The sequence below is a fragment of the Argiope bruennichi genome, chromosome 5 (genome assembly GCF_947563725.1).
Source record: "Argiope bruennichi chromosome 5, qqArgBrue1.1, whole genome shotgun sequence".
Classification (NCBI taxonomy): Eukaryota; Metazoa; Arthropoda; class Arachnida; order Araneae; family Araneidae; genus Argiope; species Argiope bruennichi.
Window position 1 is genome coordinate 98702198 of NC_079155.1, and position 25491 is coordinate 98727688.

A 25491-nucleotide genomic window follows, 5' to 3' on the forward strand; every position below is an offset into this window, starting at 1 on the left:
TTATACATAATGTAATATATTAATCTATTAATATATGTTAATTTTACAAACATATGGAAGAGAGTTTTTTCAAGTAAAGAATGGATTTCGGGATTTTGAATAACACAGTTATTCACTTCGGTCTCTGGAAGAAGTAAGAATAAACCATGATAACCTAACATTCTTTTTCTTTGATTTGTGGATACCATATCGTCGATTACCATAATAAATATACATTTCCTGACAGTATTATACATAATGTAATATATTAATTTATTAATATATGTTAATTTTACAAACATATGGAAGAGAGTTTTTTCAAGTAAAGAATGGATTTCGGGATTTTGAATAACACAGTTATTCACTTCGGTCTCTGGAAGAAGTAAGAATAAACCATGATAACCTAACATTCTTTTTCTTTGATTTGTGGATACCATATCGTCGATTACCATAATAAATATACATTTCCTGACAGTATTATACATAATGTAATATATTAATCTATTAATATATGTTAATTTTACAAACATATGGAAGAGAGTTTTTTCAAGTAAAGAATGGATTTCGGGATTTTGAATAACACAGTTATTCACTTCGGTCTCTGGAAGAAGTAAGAATAAACCATGATAACCTAACATTCTTTTTCTTTGATTTGTGGATACCATATCGTCGATTACCATAATAAATATACATTTCCTGACAGTATTATATATAATGTAATATATTAATCTATTAATATATGTTAATTTTACAAACATATGGAAGAGAGTTTTTTCAAGTAAAGAATGGATTTCGGGATTTTGAATAACACAGTTATTCACTTCGGTCTCTGGAAGAAGTAAGAATAAACCATGATAACCTAACATTCTTTTTCTTTGATTTGTGGATACCATATCGTCGATTACCATAATAAATATACATTTCCTGACAGTATTATACATAATGTAATATATTAATCTATTAATATATGTTAATTTTACAAACATATGGAAGAGAGTTTTTTCAAGTAAAGAATGGATTTCGGGATTTTGAATAACACAGTTATTCACTTCGGTCTTTAGAAGAAGTAAGAATAAACCATGATAACCTAACATTCTTTTTTTTTTTGATTTGAGGATACCATATCGTCGATTATCATATTTATAGCTTTGCATTAGATACAACTTACACGATTCAACTATTAAATATGTAGGATCATTTTGTTCTGTGGATTTTAATCCTATCAATTCCAAATATACTTGTAATAAGTACGCTTTTCTTCAAAACATTGCATATAATCCAATACATTATCTATTAATGTATTAATTTTTACAAATATGAGTAAAACAGTTTTCATGAAAATGATGGATTTCGGTGTTATGAATAACACATGTTATTCTATTCGATCTTTGGAAGAAGTAAGAACAAATCATGATAACCCTTTGATTTTTAAAAATATTTATCAATAATATCGAATATTATATTTATTGTGTATATTAGATACAACTTACTAGTTTCAATTTTATATTCAGGATCCAAGTTACAAAATGTACATGAAATAATACACAAAATATACATATAATTAAATACGCACGAAATATACATGAAATAATACACAAAATATACACTAACCCTTAACTGGGGAAGTGAAATTTTACGACTTTACTGGGTAGGTGCGGTCTACGAGACCGCATTTCATTTACACTCAAATTAAATTTTCTAATGAATGTTTTAGTATGAAAAACTGCCAATATATATTGCAGATGTTTTTCTTGGTATATAGATATGTTTTAGAAATTTTTCAAAATATATTATCATTGAAAAAAGTAAATGCGTTGAAACATACATTTTCTTCTCAAATTGCATGTTACAATAAATTAAATTCTTGAAAATACGCATTATATTTTGCTTTTAAAATTATATTTCTTTTTACCGTATATGATGGTATATAGAAGACAATATAATATAAAAATCAACAATCATATGAAATATAAAAAAATTGACAATGGGCCAAATTGGCCCTTTTTTTATCGGCTTGTGTGACTTTCATAGCGCGGTTTTCTAGGGCATTTTAAACATACAGGTTAAGAAATAGTATAAAAATCAACCCATAAATTATGTATATATCTTGGTATATTAATATATTTCATAAATTTTTCAAACTACATTATCACTAGAAAAATTAATTATGTTTGAACATACATATCAGAATCAGTTGAATGCGAACTTTCATTGAAAAACTCTTCTGTACAATCTGTACCTTATCACTAAAATCATTGCTTCATAATAGGATCAGTAAATTGGATGATATTTCGGGGCCCAAGTTTTAGAACCATCTGCTAAGCCTTGTTCATCACTGGGACACTAACAGAGAGATGCGGTCTTAGAGATCACGCTCAAAGAAATAACTGAATTATTTTAAAAAGCATCCGCTGAAATTTGTTGAAAAAGTGCACGTGCACTGAAGGTCACAAAACAAGAAGCTACAGGGTTAATCCATTCAATTGAGCTACAAATAGAATAGAGATGACCGAAAATCCATCGCCAGCGGTCTCAAAGACCGCTGTCCCCAGTTAAGGGTTAAATAATACATAATTTATATTAATTACTGGGATCCATAATCGTACTATAATGGAAATTGAACTACGCTTTCGAAGATTTTATTAGTTTAAATTATTTTTATTTCTACTGCTCTACTAGGTGATCAAAACTCTTCATAAAAATTGGAGATGACAAATATCCGAAAAGGCTTCTAAAATAATATTATCTATACTTTTGATATTAAATAAAATACCGTTTTAGAACGATAAGCCCCAAAATGAGAACAATCAAGGAATTACGATTGTTTAGTTTAAAAAGTTCCGAGATACATTAAATATGCAAGATAGAATTAAAGGAAACGAAACCAGTAGAACGGTTTCTCTCTCCCCCCCCCCCTCGTTTTTATAGTCAAAATTCTTCGTTTTTCAGTTAAGAGGTAAGCATTAACGCATTATATTTTCTGGATCTTGATGGCAACAAAAAATATATATAATATAATATAAATTATTTTGAAATTATACATTGATATTACATTGAGGTGCATATATGCAGAAAACTACTCGGTTCGGTTGAGAATTGATTTCAAAGCCTAAACTTAGTTACCATCGAAGCATAGCATGATTCCTCTAAAGATCCTAATTCAATTCTTTAAAATTTGCGATATATATTCTGAGCTGTACCAAGTATACTAAATAAGTTTGTAACTGTACCAGTACTATTCAAACTTTCTTTCTGCATTTGCCACTGTCTGGGAGTTTAAGGCCGGCAAAACCGTATCTTTTGCTTTTTAAGGCGGTTGCTGCGTTCCCAGAGGACTACTTACATTTTGTGCAAGTCCCCGAAAAGGCGCATGGTTTTAAAAATCCACCTTCCAGAAATTTTATTCTTTTGCGAGTCGAAACCGAAAACTGATGGAGGAACATGAAACAGCTTTTAGGGACCCCCAACCGCGGAAGCAAACACCAAGAAGTCAGATCTCTGGACCTTGACATAGAGTTATGATTCGCTTAGGAGAGATCAGAGAACGTACTCGGGGGATTTGGTCTTGTCGTATTTTACGGCACTTATCTTGCAGCTAATATGTGTTTAGCTAAAGGGATTTCGTGCCTGAACGGAGAAACGAGATTTAGGTCTCTTGTTTCGGAACTAATTGAAAGGTGCATTATTTAAGAGCTTTCATGAAGAAAGTGAGGTCCGGACAGAAGCGGGTAGAGTCAGTTTATGGCATTGCAGCTGAAAATGAGATCTTTGAAGAGTTTCAGGCAGTTTAATGTTTGGATAATTTTGGTTGAGGATTCTTGGATGAGTGGTAATTGTTGCGGTTGCAAGGATTGGTAGCCTCAATAACTTATGGGAGAAAGGGTGCGGATAATTTTAATGGTGATTTTTAACTACAAATTGTCTAGTGTTTGTCCTTAATCATTTATTCAGATAATATGATTCTAAAAATGAGCTTGAGATATTTTCATGAATCTTTTACAAAAATTATCGGACTGTTTTTCGCAAAATATTGGTTATGTTAACTACATAACTATTTAGATTTCATTTATTCTTAATAGTTTTTCTTAGTTTTTTTTTTTTTTTTTTTCAAAATATTGTGAGTGCACTCGAATAAATTGTTACTTTCTCAATGTCCTTTACATTTAAACCTCATAATGATATATTTTAAAACAGGTGAAATGTATAAAAATGTCTCAGAAGTTATTGATGATGATGATGTCGTGTCCGTGTTACCACGGAAAGGGGGTGCAGTAGCTTCTGTGGGTAAACATCTCTGAACACCCGAGGGCAGAAGTCTGACTTCTAGCTCATATGAAGATGAAACGCACACATTCGCTTGCAAAACCCCATTTTACAGGGGGGCACATTCACACACCTCACAGTCAGGACACAAATGAAGAACAACCATGCCCGAACTGGGATTCGAACCCGGGGCGTAGAGATCGCAGGGAAGATGCGCTATCCCTATGCAAGGACGCCGGCTCAAAAGTTATTACAAATTTATAGTACGTTTTCTTTTTCAAAAATTATAAATTTAACAATATTTTATAAACATGAATAACTAATCCTCAAAGTATTAATTAAGAAAAACATAGAAATTTAGATGTCAACATTAAACCTTCCTGTTTCTTTGCCGGAAAGCGCAGTTTAACTATTAATTTAAAACAAAGATCGAAGCGTATTAACAAGGTCATTTATGAAGCACATGCCTTTACTATTTGTCAAAAGTGCCAATGCTAAATTTTAAATATCTTCTATATTTTAATTAAAACGTTATAATATTTCTCTGAGGATGCTCTAGTTTGAAATAAATAAATAAAATAATATAATATACTTGCTTTGAATTCTTATTCTGTGCCTAGAACAATTAACTAATTTTAAAATATTTTCTATTTTTTTAAATTTAAGTGGTATAATATTTTATTGAGGATAATCTAATTTGTTTCAAATAAATAAATGTAATTTTAATATATACTTGCACTTAATTCGCATTCTGTGAATAGAACGATTAGCTATAGTGTAAAAACGATATAAGAGGACAATGAATTCAATTATGTATTTTTGCTAATTATTCGCTTTGAATTATGGAGCTTTTAATACATATGTATTACAATATGAATATATCAAATGCCTTTAAGATACTCTTTAAAATAAAATATATTATTTTCAAAAAAATTAAAAGTATATAAAAAATTTGCCTGAAGCCATTTGAAATTTTTAAAAATATATTTTTAATATACGTTATAAAAAAAGCAGTATAATAAAAGTGTATTTTTTGAATTCCAGGTGGCAAAGTTTTTATTTATTTTATTTTTCTATTACTTTTTCCTCATTTTCCTGTAAAACATTATTCGGAATCAAATTTAGCACGATTTTGAAATTCCAATTAAAAATTAATTTTTTAGAATTATTTTTGTGCAAACGCACTAAATTATCATAAACATTCTGAAGTTCTTTTTTCAGACTTAAGTTGACTTTTTCTTTCTAAAAGAACTCTAAACATAACATCAACATCCAATTTTCCTTCAATGTTTAACCGAAATTTGCATTATCAATTTTATGTAATTTCCTTAAACTTTATTCCTCTGGAGCATTTCAAAGTATTTTATTGTAATTAGAATAACAATTTTGTGAAAAAAATTATTAAAAATATATTTATTTCTTAAGCAACTGAAGCATTCCTTTTTTAAACATTACATTCTATAATGTTATTTTATTTCAATATAAACGTATAATTTAATCATAATTCTGCCTTTTTTTTGACACTTTCAAAGTTCATCGACCCTTTAAATCTAGAAACTTAGGGTTGAAAATTTTCCCTCACTCACTCTCTCTGTCTCTTAATCAATGATTAATATATGGGGGATTTTCGATTGGGCAGCTGGGCAAAGATTGAGCCATAAATAAAGGATTAAAAAGATTATTGCCCTATTTGCGAAATAAACGAATTTGTAAGATATGCAATTTCATTCAATGACAAAATGTTAACAATTATTCTAATATTTCATAAGGTATAATTGATAGGATCACATATACTTCGTGCCTTTCACTTATTTATTAAAATATTTATGAACAAATAACGTCTGCTTCAATAATATAATGTACAAAAATGAATGCCGATTATTCTGGAATCACGATAGATGAGTAAAAGAAAACATATCTGAAAGGTTAATAAAATAAAAGAATTTAAAATAAGCCATTAGCATGTCAAAAATGAATTTTAATGAAAGAGGTCTAATGATATGTGACATCTATGGCCGCGAAATACCTAATGAAATTTAAGAGGAATGATATATTTTCTGAAAATCAATTGATGCACATTTAAATCACTGTGGTGTTAAAATTATTGTATTTAGTATTTCAATGCAACCATACTATAACAAATTTTAAATGTGTGATGTGGTAGTGAAAACAATATTCACTATCTCTGTTTAATATCTGAAAGTGCAATGTCCCTTTATTATAATATTATATTACTCAGATTTATAATAATTACTAGGTGTACCAGTTAATAGTTTTTAATTCCTTCGCTTGATGGTACCGATATTAGGAACATTATCTGCTAAAACGCCATTGATTAACAACCGATTTCAAGTTAGCGTAATATTATGTTTGCTTGGCAAACATGTCTAGTTCCGAGTAAAATAAATAGCATTGCGACGTGTTTTGCTTTTCTTGTTCAATCAGAATATAAACAATGCAAGCCGCCGTATATTTGTGGTCATTTACAGTGACAATACTCTAAGATGGGAATTTGTGTTGGTTTAGATAATTCAAAGTTGCCGATTCCACAATTTTGCATTTACTGGAATCAAAAGGGTATGGTAAACTATGAGGTTTAAAAATCAGCGAAACAGTGAATGCAGTTTGCCATCGTCAACAACTGATGAAGGTAAACTATGCATTGATCGATATGCTTCCGGTGTGGGTTGAAAGAGATGGGAAGGTGATTTTGAGACACGACAACACCTCACCTCACAGAAAAAGGCATCGGATACGCTATTTCTGGGAAGGGCTATTAACTCTTTCCTTACTCGCCGTATTCACCAGATTTATCTCCTTTGGACTATCCTTTTTTTTCTTGGATGCATTACACAATTTCCCTGCAACACCTCACCAATTACGAAGACGTTGAAATATAGTTTTCTTACTGGATCAATTTAAAACGGGAACAATTTTTCTAGGATTGCATTTTAGAAGAATATATGAGCAAAATGTACCTATAGTTAGCAAAGGCCCATAATTTGAATAAAATATTTGATAGCTTTATCCAAAGGAGCAACTTTTTCTTTAAGGAGTATAAAGAATTATTTACTGGTACATCTGGTATAAAGAGAGTTAATCTAGATTTAATGCAAGCTTTAGTTTGATCTCTAATTATTATTCTTAACCAACTCTCAATATTTCAAATACATCGAAGTACATTTCAAAAAAATAATTCATGTGAAATGTTTTTCACATAAGTGCTTAAATTCATTTTATTTCAACAAATATAAAAAGAGCAAAAATTTTCATTTCCACTGGCTTTTCTTTCCAAGTCTTGAGACATAATATGAAATATATGTATAATATATATGAGACATAATATCAAATTTTCCTTCTTCTTCTTGATACATAGTGTGTAATTTTGTTAATATGTTATTGATATTTTCTTTACATTGGATAAATTATACCACATGAATGTAGTTAATATTACATAATTCTTGTTGTATGAAAATATCTGATAGAAAATTGTTTAACTTTAAATAAAAACTGTATAAATATTGGGTTGGCAACTAAGTAATTGCGGATTTTTTTAGAAAATTAAAGAAAATTTTTTCATGGAACTAAATAACTTTATTCTGTAATGTATTGTTAATTTTGATCAATGACCTTTTGCCATCTTTCAGGCAGCATCATAATCCCACGTTCATAAAACTTCTAGTTTTTATTAGCAAAAAACTGAATCAGGTACGATTTGACATCATCATCATTATTGAAATTTTTACCATTCAAGGAGTTTTGTAAAGATCGAAACAAAAAGTAATCAGATGGTGCAAGGTCAGGACTATATGGTGGATGTGGCAAAACATCTCAACCAAGCTCCAATAATTTTTGTCGAGTGACCAAAGATGTGTGTGGCCTTGCACTGTCATGATGGAATACAACACCTTTTCGATTTGTCAATTCGGGCCGCTTTTCTTCAACTGCATTGTTTAATTTCGTTAGTTGTTCAATGTGGACATCAGAATTGATCGTTCGGTTGGGTGGTAAGAGTTCAAAGTAGACAATTCCTTTGTAAGCCCACCAAACTGATAACAAAACCTTCTTTTGATGAATATCAGCTTTTGATGTTTGAGTTGGTTCACCTGGCCTGATCCACGATCTTTTCCGCTTGATATTGTAGTAAACAACCCATTTTTCATCGCCAGTTATCAGTCGTTTTAAAAATGAATCATTTTCATTACGTTTCTTTAGAAAATCGAAGCTGTTAATGCGTTGCGTTAAATGCGTTTCTTTCAGTTCGTGAGGAACCCATTTATCGAGTTTTTGAACATAGCCAAGTTGTTTTAAGTGATTTTCAATGCATGTATGTGATACATGAAGCTTCTCTGCAATCTCACGTGTTGTACTGTGACGATCCGAATCGATTATTGCTTTGATTAGGTCGTCGTCAACTTCAACTGGAAGACCAGAGCGTTTTTCATCTTTGAGTGAAAAATCATCAGAATGAAATTTGGCAAACTAATTTTGACACTGCCGTTCTTTTAAGGCTTCTTCACCATAAACAGCACATAACTTTTTATGAGCTTCCGATGCGTGTTTCCCTTTGCGGAAATAAAAAAGCAATATATGACGAAAATGTTCCTTTTGATTTTCCATTTTTCAACGAACGCCAAACGAAAACTACGCAACCGATCAAAAAACTCTTTTTACTGATTGACAGCTGAATTGCCATCTATCAAATAACAAAATGTGTTTTACATTTGTAGTACGTCTGCAAACCTAAAAATTCAACTGAAGCCATCTATGAGTGAAATCCGCAATTACTTAGTTGCCAACGAAATATGTTTAATAATATTACAATACATGATAATTTTTTAATTCATTTCAGCCTACTGTGACGTGTACAGATCTCTTAGTCAAGCCTGTTCAATTCTGAATGCTGATGCACCACTTTATTCATTATTTCGGGGTAAGTCGTATAATAAATATTCATATAACATAACTAGTTAGTCATGTTTTAAAGAAATTTGTTTATAAAAAAAATAATTGACAGAGCAACAAATAACTATTCCTAACATAAAAAAGAGGTTGTTCCTTCAGCAAATAATTTATTATGCCATTTCTGTTTTTAAGATGATTACTTGATTTAGCGTTCTTTCATACTTAGCAAGAACTAATTTTTTTAATGAATCCAAACAAATATCTTAATTAAAAGAAAGCATGAGAAACCACAGATCGATTTCACTTTATTCATTAAACATATATTGATTAACGCTGCTTTTTTTTACTGTCAAACAAGCAACACTGATTTCATTAACAAAGAGGTAATTTTTAAGAACACAGATGTTTTTGATTAACTTCGAGAAATGTTTTAATTTAGTTATTGAAAAGTAATTTTCTTTGCTAGAGATAAATCTTTTCTCTTAGAATTCATTTTTCATAACCATTTTTTTTTAAAAATAATTGAGCTCATATTTCAGTGCATTTTTTTAAAAAAAAGACATATACTAAAATTAATTATATAAAAAGTTAAGTAATTGCAGTACCATGCATATTACATACATTTAAGTAAGGCTATATTAAAGCTGAAAGTAATACAATCAAACATAAATTTATAAACTTTTTAAAATTAAGAAATATCAATTTAAAATAATTATCTAACACTTTTTATATTAAAAATATGCTAAAACTTGAAACTAAATCATTTATTTTATGAAAAGAGAGGCCTTTGGGGGATTGAGATCTGATGAGCGAGGATAGAAACTGGGACCTTGTGGTTCGCAGTCCAGTAACATAACCAGGATGCAAAAGCATATGCTTGTTGGCTGTTGTTAATTGGCTTATATGCTATTCACCACATACTCTTCCTCCAGTGAGTCGGAGGTGAGACGAACGATATGGGTCTTGAGTGGTGATGTATTTTAGCTGTTGTCTAATGAGCCTGTACCCAGTTGAGTAACACGAGCGTGTGTGGGTGAGTGGTTGCTGCGTCAAGTGAGTCTGACGACTTTGTGTTGTTGCGTCAAGTGAGCCTGACGACTTTGGTTGCGGGTAGATGGCACCACAACAGCTGTACGAAGATTGAAAGTTCATCGTCCGAGGTCATCAGTTTGGGGCATTGGTATGAATGAAGGTAGAACCTAGGACCTTACGGTTCGCAGTCCAGTAACATAACCAGGATACAAAAGCATATGCCCGTGTAGCGTAGTTGTTAATTAGCTTATATGCTATTCACCACGGGCCTCATAATTCACAGTATTCGCAAAATGGTTAAATGTATTGCGTTACTGAAATGCGAATGATAAATAGCACAAAACTTTTAACTTTTTAGCACTGTGAATCTTTAAAATAACTATAATTTTTTAAAGCAAGCGGATTGCTTATTCTGTAGTTCAGACACAAAATTTAACCAATTTTATTTATGAGATTTATTGTAATCAGATTCATGTTACCAGAATTTAAAATTTGAAAATTAGTGTTTAACGATAGAAAGTAGCATTAAATCTATATTATTCAAATATAAAAATGAACGTAACTTTCCAAAGAATGAATGTTAAAACAAAACTGAAGCATGAAAGTTTTGACTTTTTTATTAATATGAATTTTTTAAATAACTATAATATTTTAAAGCAAGTGGATTGCTTACACTGTAGTTCAGTGACAAAAATTGATCATTTTAATTTATGAAATTTATTGTAAAATGATTGATGTTACCAAAATTTAGAATTTGTGAAAATAGTATTTAACGATGTGAAACAGTATTCATTATATGTTATGCAAATATTTAAAAACAAAAATCTTCTCAGCAAGCTAAAAGGCAAATGTAGATTTTTTTTTTTTACATCTGGGTTACTATATTTCAACATTAATTTTTGATGATTATATAGAAACAATTAAAATTAGGGCTTTAAAATCATTTCTGAGCCTCTAACTTCTACGATATTGCATTTATCAAAAAACTGTAAATACAAAAGTTGTTCGTCTTAATGAGGCAGTAATTTGGCTATTTGGATTTATTTTTCTATCTTCAAAATTAAGAAAGCTATAGTGAAATGAAATTTCCAACCGTCCCACAATTTATATCCATTTTAAGCTAGTTGGACCATTTATATACTCGTTCGATATTTTTAGATTTCTAACAATATATTCCAAATCAGTGAAAAACCAAACAAAATAATTCTAGTTCTCCTGTTTACTAGATAACATAGCCAAAGCATTATAAGCATTTATATATATATATAACTCTTTAACGATGGGTGGTGGATATTGGGACCATGATCGTTGCAGAAATTTTCCCGAGGTCATATCATGAAAACCACTGCAGTAAGTAGACTTCTTATTGGAATCTACCTAAAATGAATTTTGAAACAAAACCGAAGGGATTTTATATAGAAAACTGTTCAGGAAATAATAGCATTGAATAAGGAAAAAAAACTATATTGATATAATACCGATTATAAGCAATGATTCTTTTTTTGATCCCATCGGTATTGAAGAAAATAATAAATCTAATCAAGAGATAAAATACTAATATAATTCTATAGATTCAAAATTACTAGATAGAACAATATGTAATAAATAACAATATTATATATAATTAAAAAAACTGAAATCAGGCAAATAAAGAATTACATTTTAAAAGTATAAAAATAATAATATTATTGTAATTAATTTAATCCTGTTTTTTCATTGAACATATCTTCAATACACAAAATAACTTTGAGGTTTAATTTTTATTAATAACTTTCCTACATTTCTTGTAGGTTTGAAAATACTTTGCAATATGTGTTAAATTGGAACGCAGGGAGCAGGGAAGAGTGGAAATTTTAATAATCAACAAAATTATTGAATAATAATTTTAATATATATTAAAAAATCATCCTACACAATATTAAATGCAGTCAGATTGACCCACTTTATTATTTCGAAAGTTCTTATTTTCTTGAAATTATTTCTCAGATGTAGCCAGAAAAGAGAAAAAATTTGGCTTGCACTTGCTAAAAATAGTACGGTGAGATGTTTTAATAAAGAAACAATTTCAAAACTTAACTGCAAATTTAGACAATTATTTAAGCTCTTTTAAATATATTGCTTAGACTAATATTCTTGGATATTGCATTGCTTCTTTATATATTTCGTTTATTTGTATGAAAAATGCATTATTAATGTAATAAAACAAAGAATTCAAGTTCCATTTACTGTAAAAATCTGTGCTTATTCCGATTGATAAAGCAAATCGATCACCAAAAATCTTTTAATGTAGTCATGAACATTAAAAATAAATCAACCTACTACTTTGAGTTCATTTAAGACATATACTTTAAAAAGAAAACTTTAATAATATTTCATTAATGAATTATGTTAAAAAATTGTTGCTTTAATGAGCTACTCATTAAGAGACAAGTTCTGAGATAAAAATCTATTTAATGTCGAATAAGAAAATTCAAAACAGGTTGCAATCCCTTAGATTAGAAAATTCTATTCCCAAATTTGCAATTAATTACCAATTTCTTCCCCACAATCACTCATCATCAGTGGCACCCCTTAACAAATAATATGTTGCCTAATGTCATTCCAGCAAGTGTGTGCCTCCTTCTGTTGTTCCGAGGAACAAATTGTAGAGAGGGGGGGGGACGGCTCTCCCCAGAGAAGCTGAACAACGCCTTCCCTAACAAGTGTTGATAATTTTTCTCCGTAAAGAATCGTCTTTTAAAAAGAAAACAACCCGATCAAGACGCGGGAAACAAATCCCTTGTCTCTTCGTGTGTTATCTCGTGTCCTGTCCGCTGCAAAGAGGTGCTGAACCGTGAAATTACAGTCCCGAGTAAACAGATTACACTCGCCGTCGTAATTCACTGTTTATCGCCAACTCCTGAAATTACCGCTAGGTTTCCGCTTGGATTGGCGGAACCTTTGGAAACTGGGATATCGCCTGGCGCGTTAACACGCTGGTGGTCCTATACCATCTTAGTGCATGTTTAACAGTTTAAGCGTAGATAATGGTGGTAATTAAATATAGTGCGTTTGTGTAGAAATATCTCGGAAAGAATTATGTACAACATTCACAGAATGTCTGCTGCTGGTTGAAAAGAAGAATCTTGTATCTTTCTTTCTTTTGTTCGTTCTTCTATTTACTAGATTTGGCTTGAATTCTGGGTTTCGTATTCGTTGGTTTTTGAAAGGCAGTACGATAAGGCGGGGTTGTAAAAATCAACCAGTGATGTTAAATATCAGACCAATATAGGAAATAATTGTTTTAAATATGGTTTAATTAAACAAACTATGATTTAAAATGTATTGGAATAATATATCAAAGCAAAAATGTGTTAGGAAGTGCTTAGTTGAATATCAAACTCAAAGAACTATTTCCAACATGGATGGGAAATTTCGAATTTGGATTTTATCTTCCATCTTTAAACGAGCAATTCTTATATATATATATATATATATAAATTTATTTATTTCGTGTATCTCGGAGACGGTTCTAACGATTTGGGTCAAATTTTTCATTTCTATAAGATTTTGCTTTTTAAGTTGATCTGTATAGGTCTTTTTCCTGTAAAAACGAGAATTTATACAAAACACATACACACTCATGTTTTATAACTTCCTATTGGAGCTTTTTTCTATTTGCTCTGACGCTGACAATGCCATGTAGGGACATCTCGGACTCGATTTCACCATGTTAAAACTGTGCGTAAGATAAAAAAAAATATTTGAAATGATAGATAAACTGTAAAATGAATACTATCATATAGCAGATTGTTTCGAATAATATGTTAAACTTAGTGCATTCATTTTTTTTATTTAAATGACGAATTCATATATAGGTAACATTAAAAAATATTCATATTTAATCAGTTTGTGATTTGTATTTAAACGCTTTTTCCGAAAAAAATACCATTTTACAAAAAACTGCCATGCGAACCTCGATCTTCCAGATATTAAAAATACTTTAAGCGTGACGTGTTTACATATCTAAGAACATCTTAAATCATTTGTTTCTCTTTATTTTCACATACTAATATCATTTCTTAAAAGTATCAAGAAATGTCATGAGGGAGAAAATAAGTTTTTTAATACTTACTTCTCAGCGGTGAAAGCAGATAAATATTTTTATTCGGCAGAGTAAGCATTTCTTTCGCACGGCAACACAAACTAATTATATGGCAAACGATATTTTTATTCTAAACAAACGAACTTTCAAATTTTGTGGCCAATTACTAACAAAAACTAAAGTTGCCAGAATTATAATAGATCTAAGGTAAAATATTCTTCCCAATTGCTGAGTGAAAAAAAAAAGAAAAAAAAAAGAATGCAGTTTCTTTTCCTTCTTTATTTAATTGTCTGGTATGACTTGTTTTCAGCATTTATTGTAGGCTGTTTTATTGACAATATTTAAATGTAGATGGATAGAAATCAGTGAATTAATCACATGAAATATGAGTTTGACGCACACATAATTATTTTAGAAAAGGCTCAGCTATTTCAGCTTGTAAATTCTTCACCACAGCCTATATCAACTTGGATAATGTATCTCGATATCTTTTACTGTTTACTCGCTTTCAGTTACGCCGATACTAGTATGCTTTCAAAATATGGAATGGGAATATTTACTGTCTTCTTTAGTTCATCATTCAGTTACATCAGCCGATGCTTTTAAAATATCTTTCATTTTTTATATCATGGGAGGAAAATATTTTGTAACATTTTTTGAGATAACATTTCATGTAGTATTATAACACTAGTATAAAAGTAAAAGTATTGAATTTTTTGACAATTTTTTAGAAAGGAAATTCTAATTCCTAAAACGAAAATAATGCAGACATAAGATACATTTTTAGAATAGAAGCTTTAAATTAATGCAACGAAAATTACTGTTGTGATTCTGTTTATATACGAAAAATTTAAATATGCATATTACGAAATGGTTTCCTTTAAATTGCTAATATATTTGCATCATCGAAATATCGAAAATATGAAATTTTTGAAATGAATTCAAAAACTGACAAGTCTAAAAAACAAAATTAGAAAATTTCTTAACTGTATGTCAAGCACATATGATTAATACTTGTTATTGCAAAGTTTATTAAAGATATAAATAAACAAACTAAAACAATTCAAGAATACGAATGGCTAGTTTAATTATATTAACACCCCGTTTTAAAGCATCTCTAGGGCTATTTTGGGACCGGCTTCGTAATTTTGAACCGCATTCAGATGACGAGGACGACACCTGAATTGGCACAACTCTCTCCAAACTTCCACACAACACCAGGGGGACGTTTGGATCCGACGGATGAATTACGGATGACAAAAATAAATTATATTTTATCCTTTTATTAAAGGCAATAAAGAGCGCTTATTCACAAAATTTTAACTTTAGGAACATTATTTTTGAAAAATACAGAATTTAACATACTGTCATATTTTATATTTCCATGTGCGATTATGCCTCTCTGATTATATTACTCTAAAAGTATATTAATTTATATTTGCAACGGCAGCCACTTGTTTTATCAAATTGGATTAACTGAATAAAACCTTTTTATATTTTTTAATAACTTGGTGAAATTAAAATGATCAAAAATTTAAAATGTAACGGTTGTTAAAAGCAAAGTAACAAAACTTTCTCAAATATTTTATTCTTCTCGAAATATGGATTCTTTAATAAAACATTCTGTAATTTCGTTTACTAGTATTAAACAGTTTTTATTAATAATTATCAAAACAGTTTCATTTTCTTGTAAGCTGTAATGATACAAAGACATTTCAACAAAATATAAGATTCGAAAATCAAAACACCGTATTTGATTAATTAAAAAGAAGTATCTTCAAAATGACATAAACAATCCTAAAAATAACATGTAGTAAATTAAATGGTCTATGATGTTTTCTTACGGATTTCTTCTAGTGAATTTCTACAAAAAAAAACAAATGTTTTGTAACTTTACCTTTATGTAGCTCTTTAAACATCTGTTTTGGATCTTCTTAAATATATATCAATGTATTTAGTCTATCTTTTAGATTAAATTGTGCCTCTCAGAATTAAAGAAATATGGAAAAATTAAATTGTATTAAACATCAGATCTTTTAATTGCTTGTGTATTTTTCACGGAGTGTCTATTTACTTCACAATGACGAACTATTAAACACATTTCTAAAAATTTTATTTTCGAATATGCGATTCCAATTTTTAGATAAAGAAAAAAATATGACAAGAAATTTATTTCTTTTCTAAATATCAATTAATATTTTGAAATTAGTAAACTAAATGTTTTTCATTTAAATGATTTGAGATTAAATATTTTTATTTTCTTCAAATAAATGTTTCTAATTATAAAGATAATTGTAAAAAAGAAAGTATGAAAGCATTAATATGTTATAATAAACTGTTGAGTCAAGTGAAAAAAGCAATAGTATAACGCATATTGGCCCAATGCAAACTTGTAAGATAAACAATTCTCATCTACGAATTTTTAGTAGTTTGTTAACATGTAAATGTTTATAACGCAATGACTTTTTATCCTAAAATAGTTGATGCAAATCCTGTATCCTGTGAGTTGCGTGGGCCTTTTACATTTACATACAGCAGGGGGCACGGTGAATGCCAGTATCCCCTCTCCACAATAGATTCGTGCACGGATGATTCCCACCTGCTCTTCAGATTTCAGGCCTGTGCAGATGTTCTTGGGACTGAAAGTAGTGGTAAGTGGCGTCACTATGTCTGGCTCCATAGATGCCTATTAGTCACTGATTTATTTCTGTATCTTCCAAGGATATATATAATTAAATGCATGTAAATCTATGCCCTTTCAATTTCATGATAAAGATATTTTATATTCAATTAGCAGTAATTTGTGCTCTGAAAAACATATTATCGTTACATAATTTAACCCTTTCTAGGGCCGTGGGAAGTATGCTTCCCACCAAATTTATCAATCTTTGCATGAAATTATGTAGATTGGCATATGTTCTGACAATTTTTTTAAGAAAGACAGAAATTTAGATGCTTTAGTTCTTTGTTTCACACAAAATGATGTGTCTTGATTTGTACTTAATTATTAATTAACCAAACTAATTAATTAATCAAATTAAATTTAAGTAATAAATTAAATTAATCCCTTTGTTTATTCTAATTTCAAGCCTAAAAATATTTTAACATAATATTAATAGAAAAAAATGGCCCTTTAAAGGGTTAAATTGTTGTTGAATGTTCTGTTTAGCATATAATTTATACATTTTTCTCAGTGTCAGTTTATTTAATTAATTGATAAAAAAATATGTGCGATGAATCATCAAAATGCAAAATTGTGCGAATACCTTAATGTAGGTAACGAAGAAGATTAGTTGTTTAACATAAGTGCCACAGCTAGGCACTTCTATTCATTGTGTATTTCTGTTTTAAATACTTTTTATGGATTGATAACAAATGCCAATATTGAAAATTGAATGAAGAAAAGATTAAAAATAGCAAACAACTGCATAAAAAATTATTGTGAAATGATATGGTTGGAGATTTTATTGGCTTTTAGAGAAAACTCATATGACATTATGATAGGGTCTTACTATGACGTTTTAAAAGGAATCCACTTTGGTGCATTTCAATGTAATCAATATGGATAATTTAACCCTTTAAAGGGCCATTTTTTTCTAGTCATATTATGTTAAAATATTTTGAGGCTTGAAATTAGAATAAGAAAAGGGATTCATTTAGCTTATTATATAAATTTAATTTGATTAATTAATTTCGTTAATTAATAATTAAGTAACAAATCAAGACACGTTATTTTGTGTGAAATAAAAAATTGAAGCATTTAAGTTTCTGTCTGTCTAAAAAAAATTTGTCAGAAGTTATGCCAACCTACATAATTTCATACAAAGATTGATAAATTCGGGGAGAAGCATACTTCTCACGGCCCTAGAAAGGGTTAATATAAAAATTGTAAGACTGTAGACAGAAGAGAGAACTGAGTAATTTTCGTTACCGAAAAGCTGATTTAGGATATTAGAATTAATGTCGTCTTTTGTATGATAAATTGTATATTAGTGTTTTATGGCATTTTTATAATGAAACGTATATAATCCAAATTGAAGTAACTCATGTATTCTATTCCATATGTATACTTTCTTTGGTTTTCATTTCTGAAAAATTAAGTTGACATATTCAAAGTCACTATATCTCACCCTTAAACTGAATATATTTCTTGCTTTTACCTACTAAGGTTAAGGAAAGTTTAATTATCTTCAAAATAGATCTTCTTCTTCAATAGTTCTTACAAAATATTCAATTTTTCAATGTTCATGATGAGGTATTTTGACTCGTCAAATATACTGTGTGACAAAGCTTAAAACTCCTAAAATGTTAATACACTTGAAATGCAAAGTCAGGTTCTAATAATTGAATTAATTTTTAATAATTATTATATCATATATTATTATATTATATCACAAACTCTCACCAAATTTTTGAAAACAGCATTAACAACGTTTTTCTCATTTTGAATCATAAAGATGCGTTTTAGTTTGCTAATCAATTATTAATTAGACAAATAAATTGACAAATCAAAACATTCTCTAAAAAGCTAAATTGTTTCCTTTTCTTAAAAATCTCATTTCATAAAATATTTATATATATACAGTTATTAGAAAAACCGACGTTTTTAAAGGATTAAGTTAATTACTTTATTTGGCACAACGGACCTCATTCCATTAAACATACTGTTTATATTTACCACACTTCTTTTGACTTTCCATGTACACTAATTCTAAACACTATGAATATTTCCTTTTCTTTTTCAGTTGAAGAACTCACGTGCACTGCAGTGTGGAAAGAAGGGTCAGCGCATTACTTAGTTGGAAAAATAACGAACAGAAAGAGTTACAAGCAATCCTTTACTGACGAAAATGCATACAGATGCTTTGTAAGTTTATTTTTTCATTTTCATTAAATCGATTTTAACTGTAAGCTATAATTTCTACTGAAAAAAAAAATAATATCAAGATATCAGCGGAAATAGCCTCCCTGAAACTTTAATAAAAAGGCATATTTTAAATTAAAATTATTATCTTCATTTCCTTAAAATTGTTGATCTTGTACAAGGTCATGGAAATCACGAGTGGTCAGAATTTTATTTTCTAAGTTCCGTACATGAAGGATGCAGGCATCGTAGAACCGTAGTACAACATTGTATACATATATATATTTATATATATACCGGGTGCGGCATAAATTCGTGCAAACTTCAAAAAAATCATAATAAAAAAAGTAATGTTCGAAAAAAATTGCGGTTTGCGGAATATGTTCAGTGAGCCTTTGGATTTTGTTATTTCCATTTAAAAAATGTATTTAAAAAATAACCGATAGATGGCGCTCACACGCCATACCGAGACTGTTTATGCAAATCAGTATAGTTATAAAACATAAGGATGGAAATGGATCTGTCAGTCGACGCTAGTAGCATGCTATTGCTTCCGGATCGAGCATTAGTGTTGAAACTGTTCTATAAGAACGGTGAATCCGCGACTAAAGCATTGCGGCAGTTACGGACGGTGAAAGGAATTAAGGCGAAGAAGAACCCAATTTCATTGAATGGGATATTGAAATTAGTTCGCCGTTTTGAGGAAACTGGAAGATTAGAGGATCGTTCACGAAGTGACAGACTATCCGTCAGCGCTGACCGCGTCCCTGTTATCCAAAGGGTCATGAGAAATGTGGCAGCCGATATTTCAAAGGGGAGTTCCAGTGCACGTGAAGCAGGTAAATTAACAGGAATTCCTGAAAGGTCGATCCGACGCATTCTGCACGAAATCTTAAAACTGCATTCGTACAAGATAGAGGCATTTCACCAGTTGTTACCAGCAGATTGCGAGAAAAGACAAGCCTTTGCAACATGGGTGCTCCCACAAATGGAACGTGACCCACAATGGTTACTGAACATCATGTGGACAGATGAAGCCCACTTTTCATTGCATGGTGATGTCAATACGCAAAACAGATGTATCTGGGCAGCATCAAACCCTCGTGCGTATCACTACATTCTCCACATGTGACGGTTTTGTGTGGTTTGACTGCGTCATTCCTTCTAGGCCCTTTCTTTTTTGAAGAGCGTTGTCCTGTATCCGGTTGGAAAAACCTGTTCCGTCACTGCAGAACGCTATCTTAGGCCTTTCCGAGACCACGATATGCCTGCTTTGCAGCAAAGACGTGCGTTATTTTCCGTCACCTTCATGCAGGATGGTGTCCCGCCCCACGTTGCTAGTTCCGTTAAGGCGTTCCTCCTAGACGCATTCACTGAGGGCAGAGTGAAAAGCAGAGGACGCAAGAATGAGTGGTCCACTCGATCGCCAGATCTTTCTCCAGTGGACTTTTGGTTGTGGGGATGGCTGATGTCTTGTGTCTACCGGGGCTCTTCTGCCACTTTGATGGAATTGAAAGATGCCATTCAATTGTCAGTGGCATCGATGTCGACATGTCACACCAGCTGTAATAGGCGTAGTTACGCGCCTCACTTGCTTAATACCTTGTGGTGGCGGTCATGTTGAGTATCTTTTGCTTTAAAATAAAATGTACTATAATGTTACTGTGCTCTGTTTTCCTGATTTGCATAAACCGTCTCGGTATGACCGTGTGAGCGCCATCTCCAGGTCATTTTTAAATACATTTTTTAATGGAAATAACAAAATCCAAAGGCTCTCTGAACATATTCCAGCAAACCGCAATTTTTTTCGAGCATTACTTCTTTCATTATGAATTTTTGAAGTTTGTACGAATTTATGCCGCATCCGGTATATTGGTCGCAATTTTTTCGATAGAGAGACCAAAATTTGCCACAGAATTACAAATTTAGTAAAAAGACACATAGCAAATTTCATTTAATTAAGTCACCTGCGTATTTATCACGTTTACATACATGTGGAAACTGGTAGTATAGACTGGTAGATGATCACCTTTTGATAAATTTGGTACTAAATTTGATGACGATTCATAATTTAGAATCTTAAACCTCGATTCTAAATTTATTCATTTAGTTCTCTGCTTTTTTTGTACTTATTGTCTTCATTTGCATTTACAGAGAGAGAAAAAAAAATCATTTCAATGAATTTCTTTCGAAATTGGAAAGGAATCTATAAAATTCACGTTCAAATCTCAAACCAAATTTCATGCACCTTGCTCAAAGCGTTTTTGAGTTACCGCGTTCACATATAGATACAACATGAAATATAAGGTTTTTGATCAAAATGAACGGATTTTGTGAACTATTGAACGAAAAATGTGAACCGCCTTCGCTCTAAATATATGTGATAGAAATATTTGAATTTTGTGTGAAGTCCGTATATCAATTTTGATCCGTCTACTTCAGATAGTTTTTGAATTATCATTGCCACAGACAGACAGACAGACAGACAGCCATAATGTCAAAAATGTGTTTTCCGAACACAAAATGTGTTTTCGGTTTAAGATATGGAGATTCGTTAACATATCTTGAAATAATTTTTATACTATCACAATGCTTTACATTTGTATACATGGTAAACAACAAAATAAAAACTATTAATATAAGAAAATAAAGACTGAAATTTTGTTATATGACGTTAATTGCGGTTGTTTGGAAGCAATATTAACCCCACTGAATTTGAGGGAGGTTTTTTTTATTGCCGCAAATCTATTTTTTGCCAAAAAATAAATTATATTTTTTTCAAAAATGTTGTTTATAACAAATTATTCCTTATCCAGAATTCCATCAATCTGATTTTTTTTATGAATTATTTCGATAAACATTGTTCTTGCATAAAACTCAATGCAAGATCTTTTGTTCTCTACATTCAGGTATTTGATTACCTCACGGACAAAGGAGTGATTCAGATGTCACAGTCAGCTGACGCGACCTGCGATGGGCTTGTTTCGCCCTGGGAGGGCTCCAGAACAATGCGATTGACTAAAAGTAAGTAACCCAACTTTAGTTTCATTTATTCTGATATGTTTTCTTTTTTTATATACATACATGTACGAGTTAAATGTTTTTCTGAATGCGTGTTGACTGTTTTTACTCACGTTTTGCTTGTTAACCTAAATGTTAACCTAAATTTAAACCTGAGTTTAATTTTTTTTACGACAAAAATAATTTCTCTTCTGAACGATAAGTGATTATTCTATAGAATCATTTTTGTTCTTTTAAATGTCATTTTTTTTCTGTATAGAAAATTTTCTGACTTAATTGTTGTTCACTTTGGTGAATGATAAAAAATTTATAATTTCACCAAAGTAAATAAAGAAGCTAACTTCAAACTTTGAAAATAAGTAGAATTTAAATAATTTTGAACAATTATTACTTATATTGAGATAAGGATTAACAGTTAATTGCATGCATCATTAGAGATGGTTCTGGTTAAAAGTTTGCATGTTACCTCAATAATAACGGCTGAAAGCTATTTAAAACAATTAAGCATAGTTTTGAAAACAATTTAATAAAATTGGAATATGTTTATAGTTATTTTCATTTTTTAATAAAATTCGGAGAAATTCTACAACGTTTCGATCGTAAACCGCCACCATTAGTTTAATTTGATCACTAAGAAGTAATTTATAAATATTTTTTTTAACTTTATAAATGAGATTTCGACGATTGATTAGTTTTAGAACTAGTTCTGAATTTCAAAAATAATATTTAGGTAGCTTGCCAAGGAATTACTGGAATTTCAAGTTGGCTCTGTTTCAAATATTGCTTTTTAAAACCAGTTTTCATAAATGAAATACATTACCATTCTTAAATGATTGATGTCGACTGGGAATCGTTTTTTCATGTTAATCCATAAAATATCTTTGAAAAAGATCTGATGATCAGAAACCTAATTTTCGTAATTTAGTAGTAACATATTATTTTTATTCGTGTACCCAAGCTATACACCTGACTATAACACACACGCACACAAAAAAAAGCAAAATATTGCGTTTTATTCGCTTTGTGATTGGAAGATAGCGAATCACCTGACCGATGACATTTAAGGTTTATTTTCCCAGTATTATTCGAAATATTTAAGGAACATTTTCATTAAGTCGCAATAGGTATTTATATTGCACTTTACGATGATATAGTGGCAAAAAAGGAAAAATTAAGCTATAATTAATATCAAATTAACAGCAAATGATATTAAAACAATATTATTTTTTAATTCTACTTTTATTCTACACAGTTTGGTGCAACATTAATAAATAGTTTCTCGGTTTGTTTACTTTTTTCAAGAAAAGCCATAAACGCGTTAACCCTAAATTGTTGTTTTTTAAAATATATATATATATTTTTAATGGTGGAGTGTCTAGCGATATCAGATAAAGAAAAAAGGCTAAATAAATACTTAACGATTTCAAAAGAGTTTTATTTATTATTATTTTTTTAATTTTATGTTTTAATTCCTCATTCCTGCTGAAAAAATTAAAATGACGATGTGATTTCTTCTTCATTTTAATTTATTTAAAAAAAATCCTTTTTTTAAATTTGGGATAAAGTTTTTTTTTGTTGTTGTTGTTCATGACATTTTTAAAACAGTTTGTTTAAATTTACTTTTGTTGTCTGGAGGAGAGGGAATCAATCCCTCCGGAATCTCCACTAACTTGAGGATATGCATAATTCTAGAACACATCAGGGTGGGTGAGCGAAATTGATCAATGGGCGAAGTCCCCTACAGTGTTATTAACCATTTGAATTCGGAAAAGAAATTCGATGCCTAATTAATCACCTAATGCAAATATGTGTTTATTGCTCTGAAAAATAAATATACATACATGTTTTAAGCCGAATTTCTTTAAAAAATTAATCTACAACTTTTTTCGATTCTGTAAGCGTTTTAAAAATCAAAATTGAAAAACAGATTTATAAAACTTCAAAATGATGCATCGTCTTCAATGGTGAATGAGAGGCACCATATGAGTGCAGAGGGTTAAAATAAAAATAAGATATCGATTTTTAATTTTAGAGCAAAGCTTCAGCATAAAAGTAAACTAAACTGTATATATATCGAACAAATTTAGAATGAACGAATTAAACAGTATTTTTTAAGGAACTTGTGGTGGAATGACTATAATAATGAACCATCCACTAGAAGCAAGAGGAACGTTTATTTCCGGGAACATTTCTTTAATGATCCCATTTCACACAAAACAAACACAAACATGAAGACAAGACAAGACATTACCGCGCTTACACCATAACAGAACAGCATATCATCTCATTATTATTACAATCGCAATGCAATATGGACTGCGTACTTAATCAGGCATCGCCATCTATTATCTAAAAGATAAGATAAAATAATGTAACTGCTACAAATCTTATTTGTCGAAAGTAGATATTAAAAACATAGAGAACTATGCACTTTTATTTTAAAATTAATGTAAGTATTATATATAGACATATAATATGTCTTCGCCAAACTTGAAAGATATAAAACAGCACTGAAGGCATATATTACCGAGAAAAAAAAACACATTTAATATTTGCAGGATATAGCAACCAGAACGGGTCAATTTATATTTCATATAAAAAAAATCTCACAGTTTGATGCAATCTATTTATTTCCACAGAAATAACATTCACTTTTGAATTTTTCAAAATGTAATAGGTATTTTAGTAAAATATGATTTTTCAAAAAGCGTGCAGGGTTTATGTATTTCGAAATCGAAATAAAATGTTATCCAAATACTTTAAATACATTGCGGGTGAATAATTTATTGAAAGGAAAATGCAGAATTCTTTCGAAAAGGTTTCTAACGCCTTTTGAATCTGTACACAAAACTATGTTTGTTTAAATATTTCTCAGACACAGTATTCTGAAATATTTCTCAGCGTTGTCGGTAAAGTAATATTTTAAAAATGTCGTTTCATGCTACATTTTTATTAAATGGCGCATACTAAAATGACAGATGTGAAAAGTTAGATTTTCTAAAAAAAGGGGAATCTTTCATTTTCGGCTGTTGAAGAGCGTTGAATTTGTCCGATGTAATATTTGAAAGGGCAGAGTAACGCATATTTTCAGCAATAAAGCCGAAATTCGGAGATATTTACTGTCAGTTTTGAATTCCGCACGAAATATTCAGATGTTGCAATGACTTATGTTACGGAAATGTGATTTATTTTTCTGTAAAGGCTAATTTAGTACGAACGGAAGCAGAAATGAAAATAAGAAATATAAAAATAATAGTAGCCGCCTTTGGCGACCAACTTTTTTGCCCGGAATATTGGCTTCCCTGGCTATTAAACTTTGTATTTATTTAAAATATAATCTATT

General features: G+C 30.2%; 1 protein-coding gene across 1 annotated transcript in view; it reads left to right on the forward strand.

Moving 5' to 3' along the window:
• Window positions 1-25491, forward strand: part of LOC129969681 (uncharacterized) — a 190133-nt gene that overhangs the window by 146229 nt on the left and 18413 nt on the right. The window contains exons 4-7 of the mRNA XM_056084347.1: window positions 9095-9175; window positions 16744-16914; window positions 19009-19130; window positions 22037-22151. Of these exons, the coding sequence (XP_055940322.1) occupies window positions 9095-9175; window positions 16744-16914; window positions 19009-19130; window positions 22037-22151 (489 nt within the window). The remainder of the gene's footprint in view (window positions 1-9094; window positions 9176-16743; window positions 16915-19008; window positions 19131-22036; window positions 22152-25491) is intronic.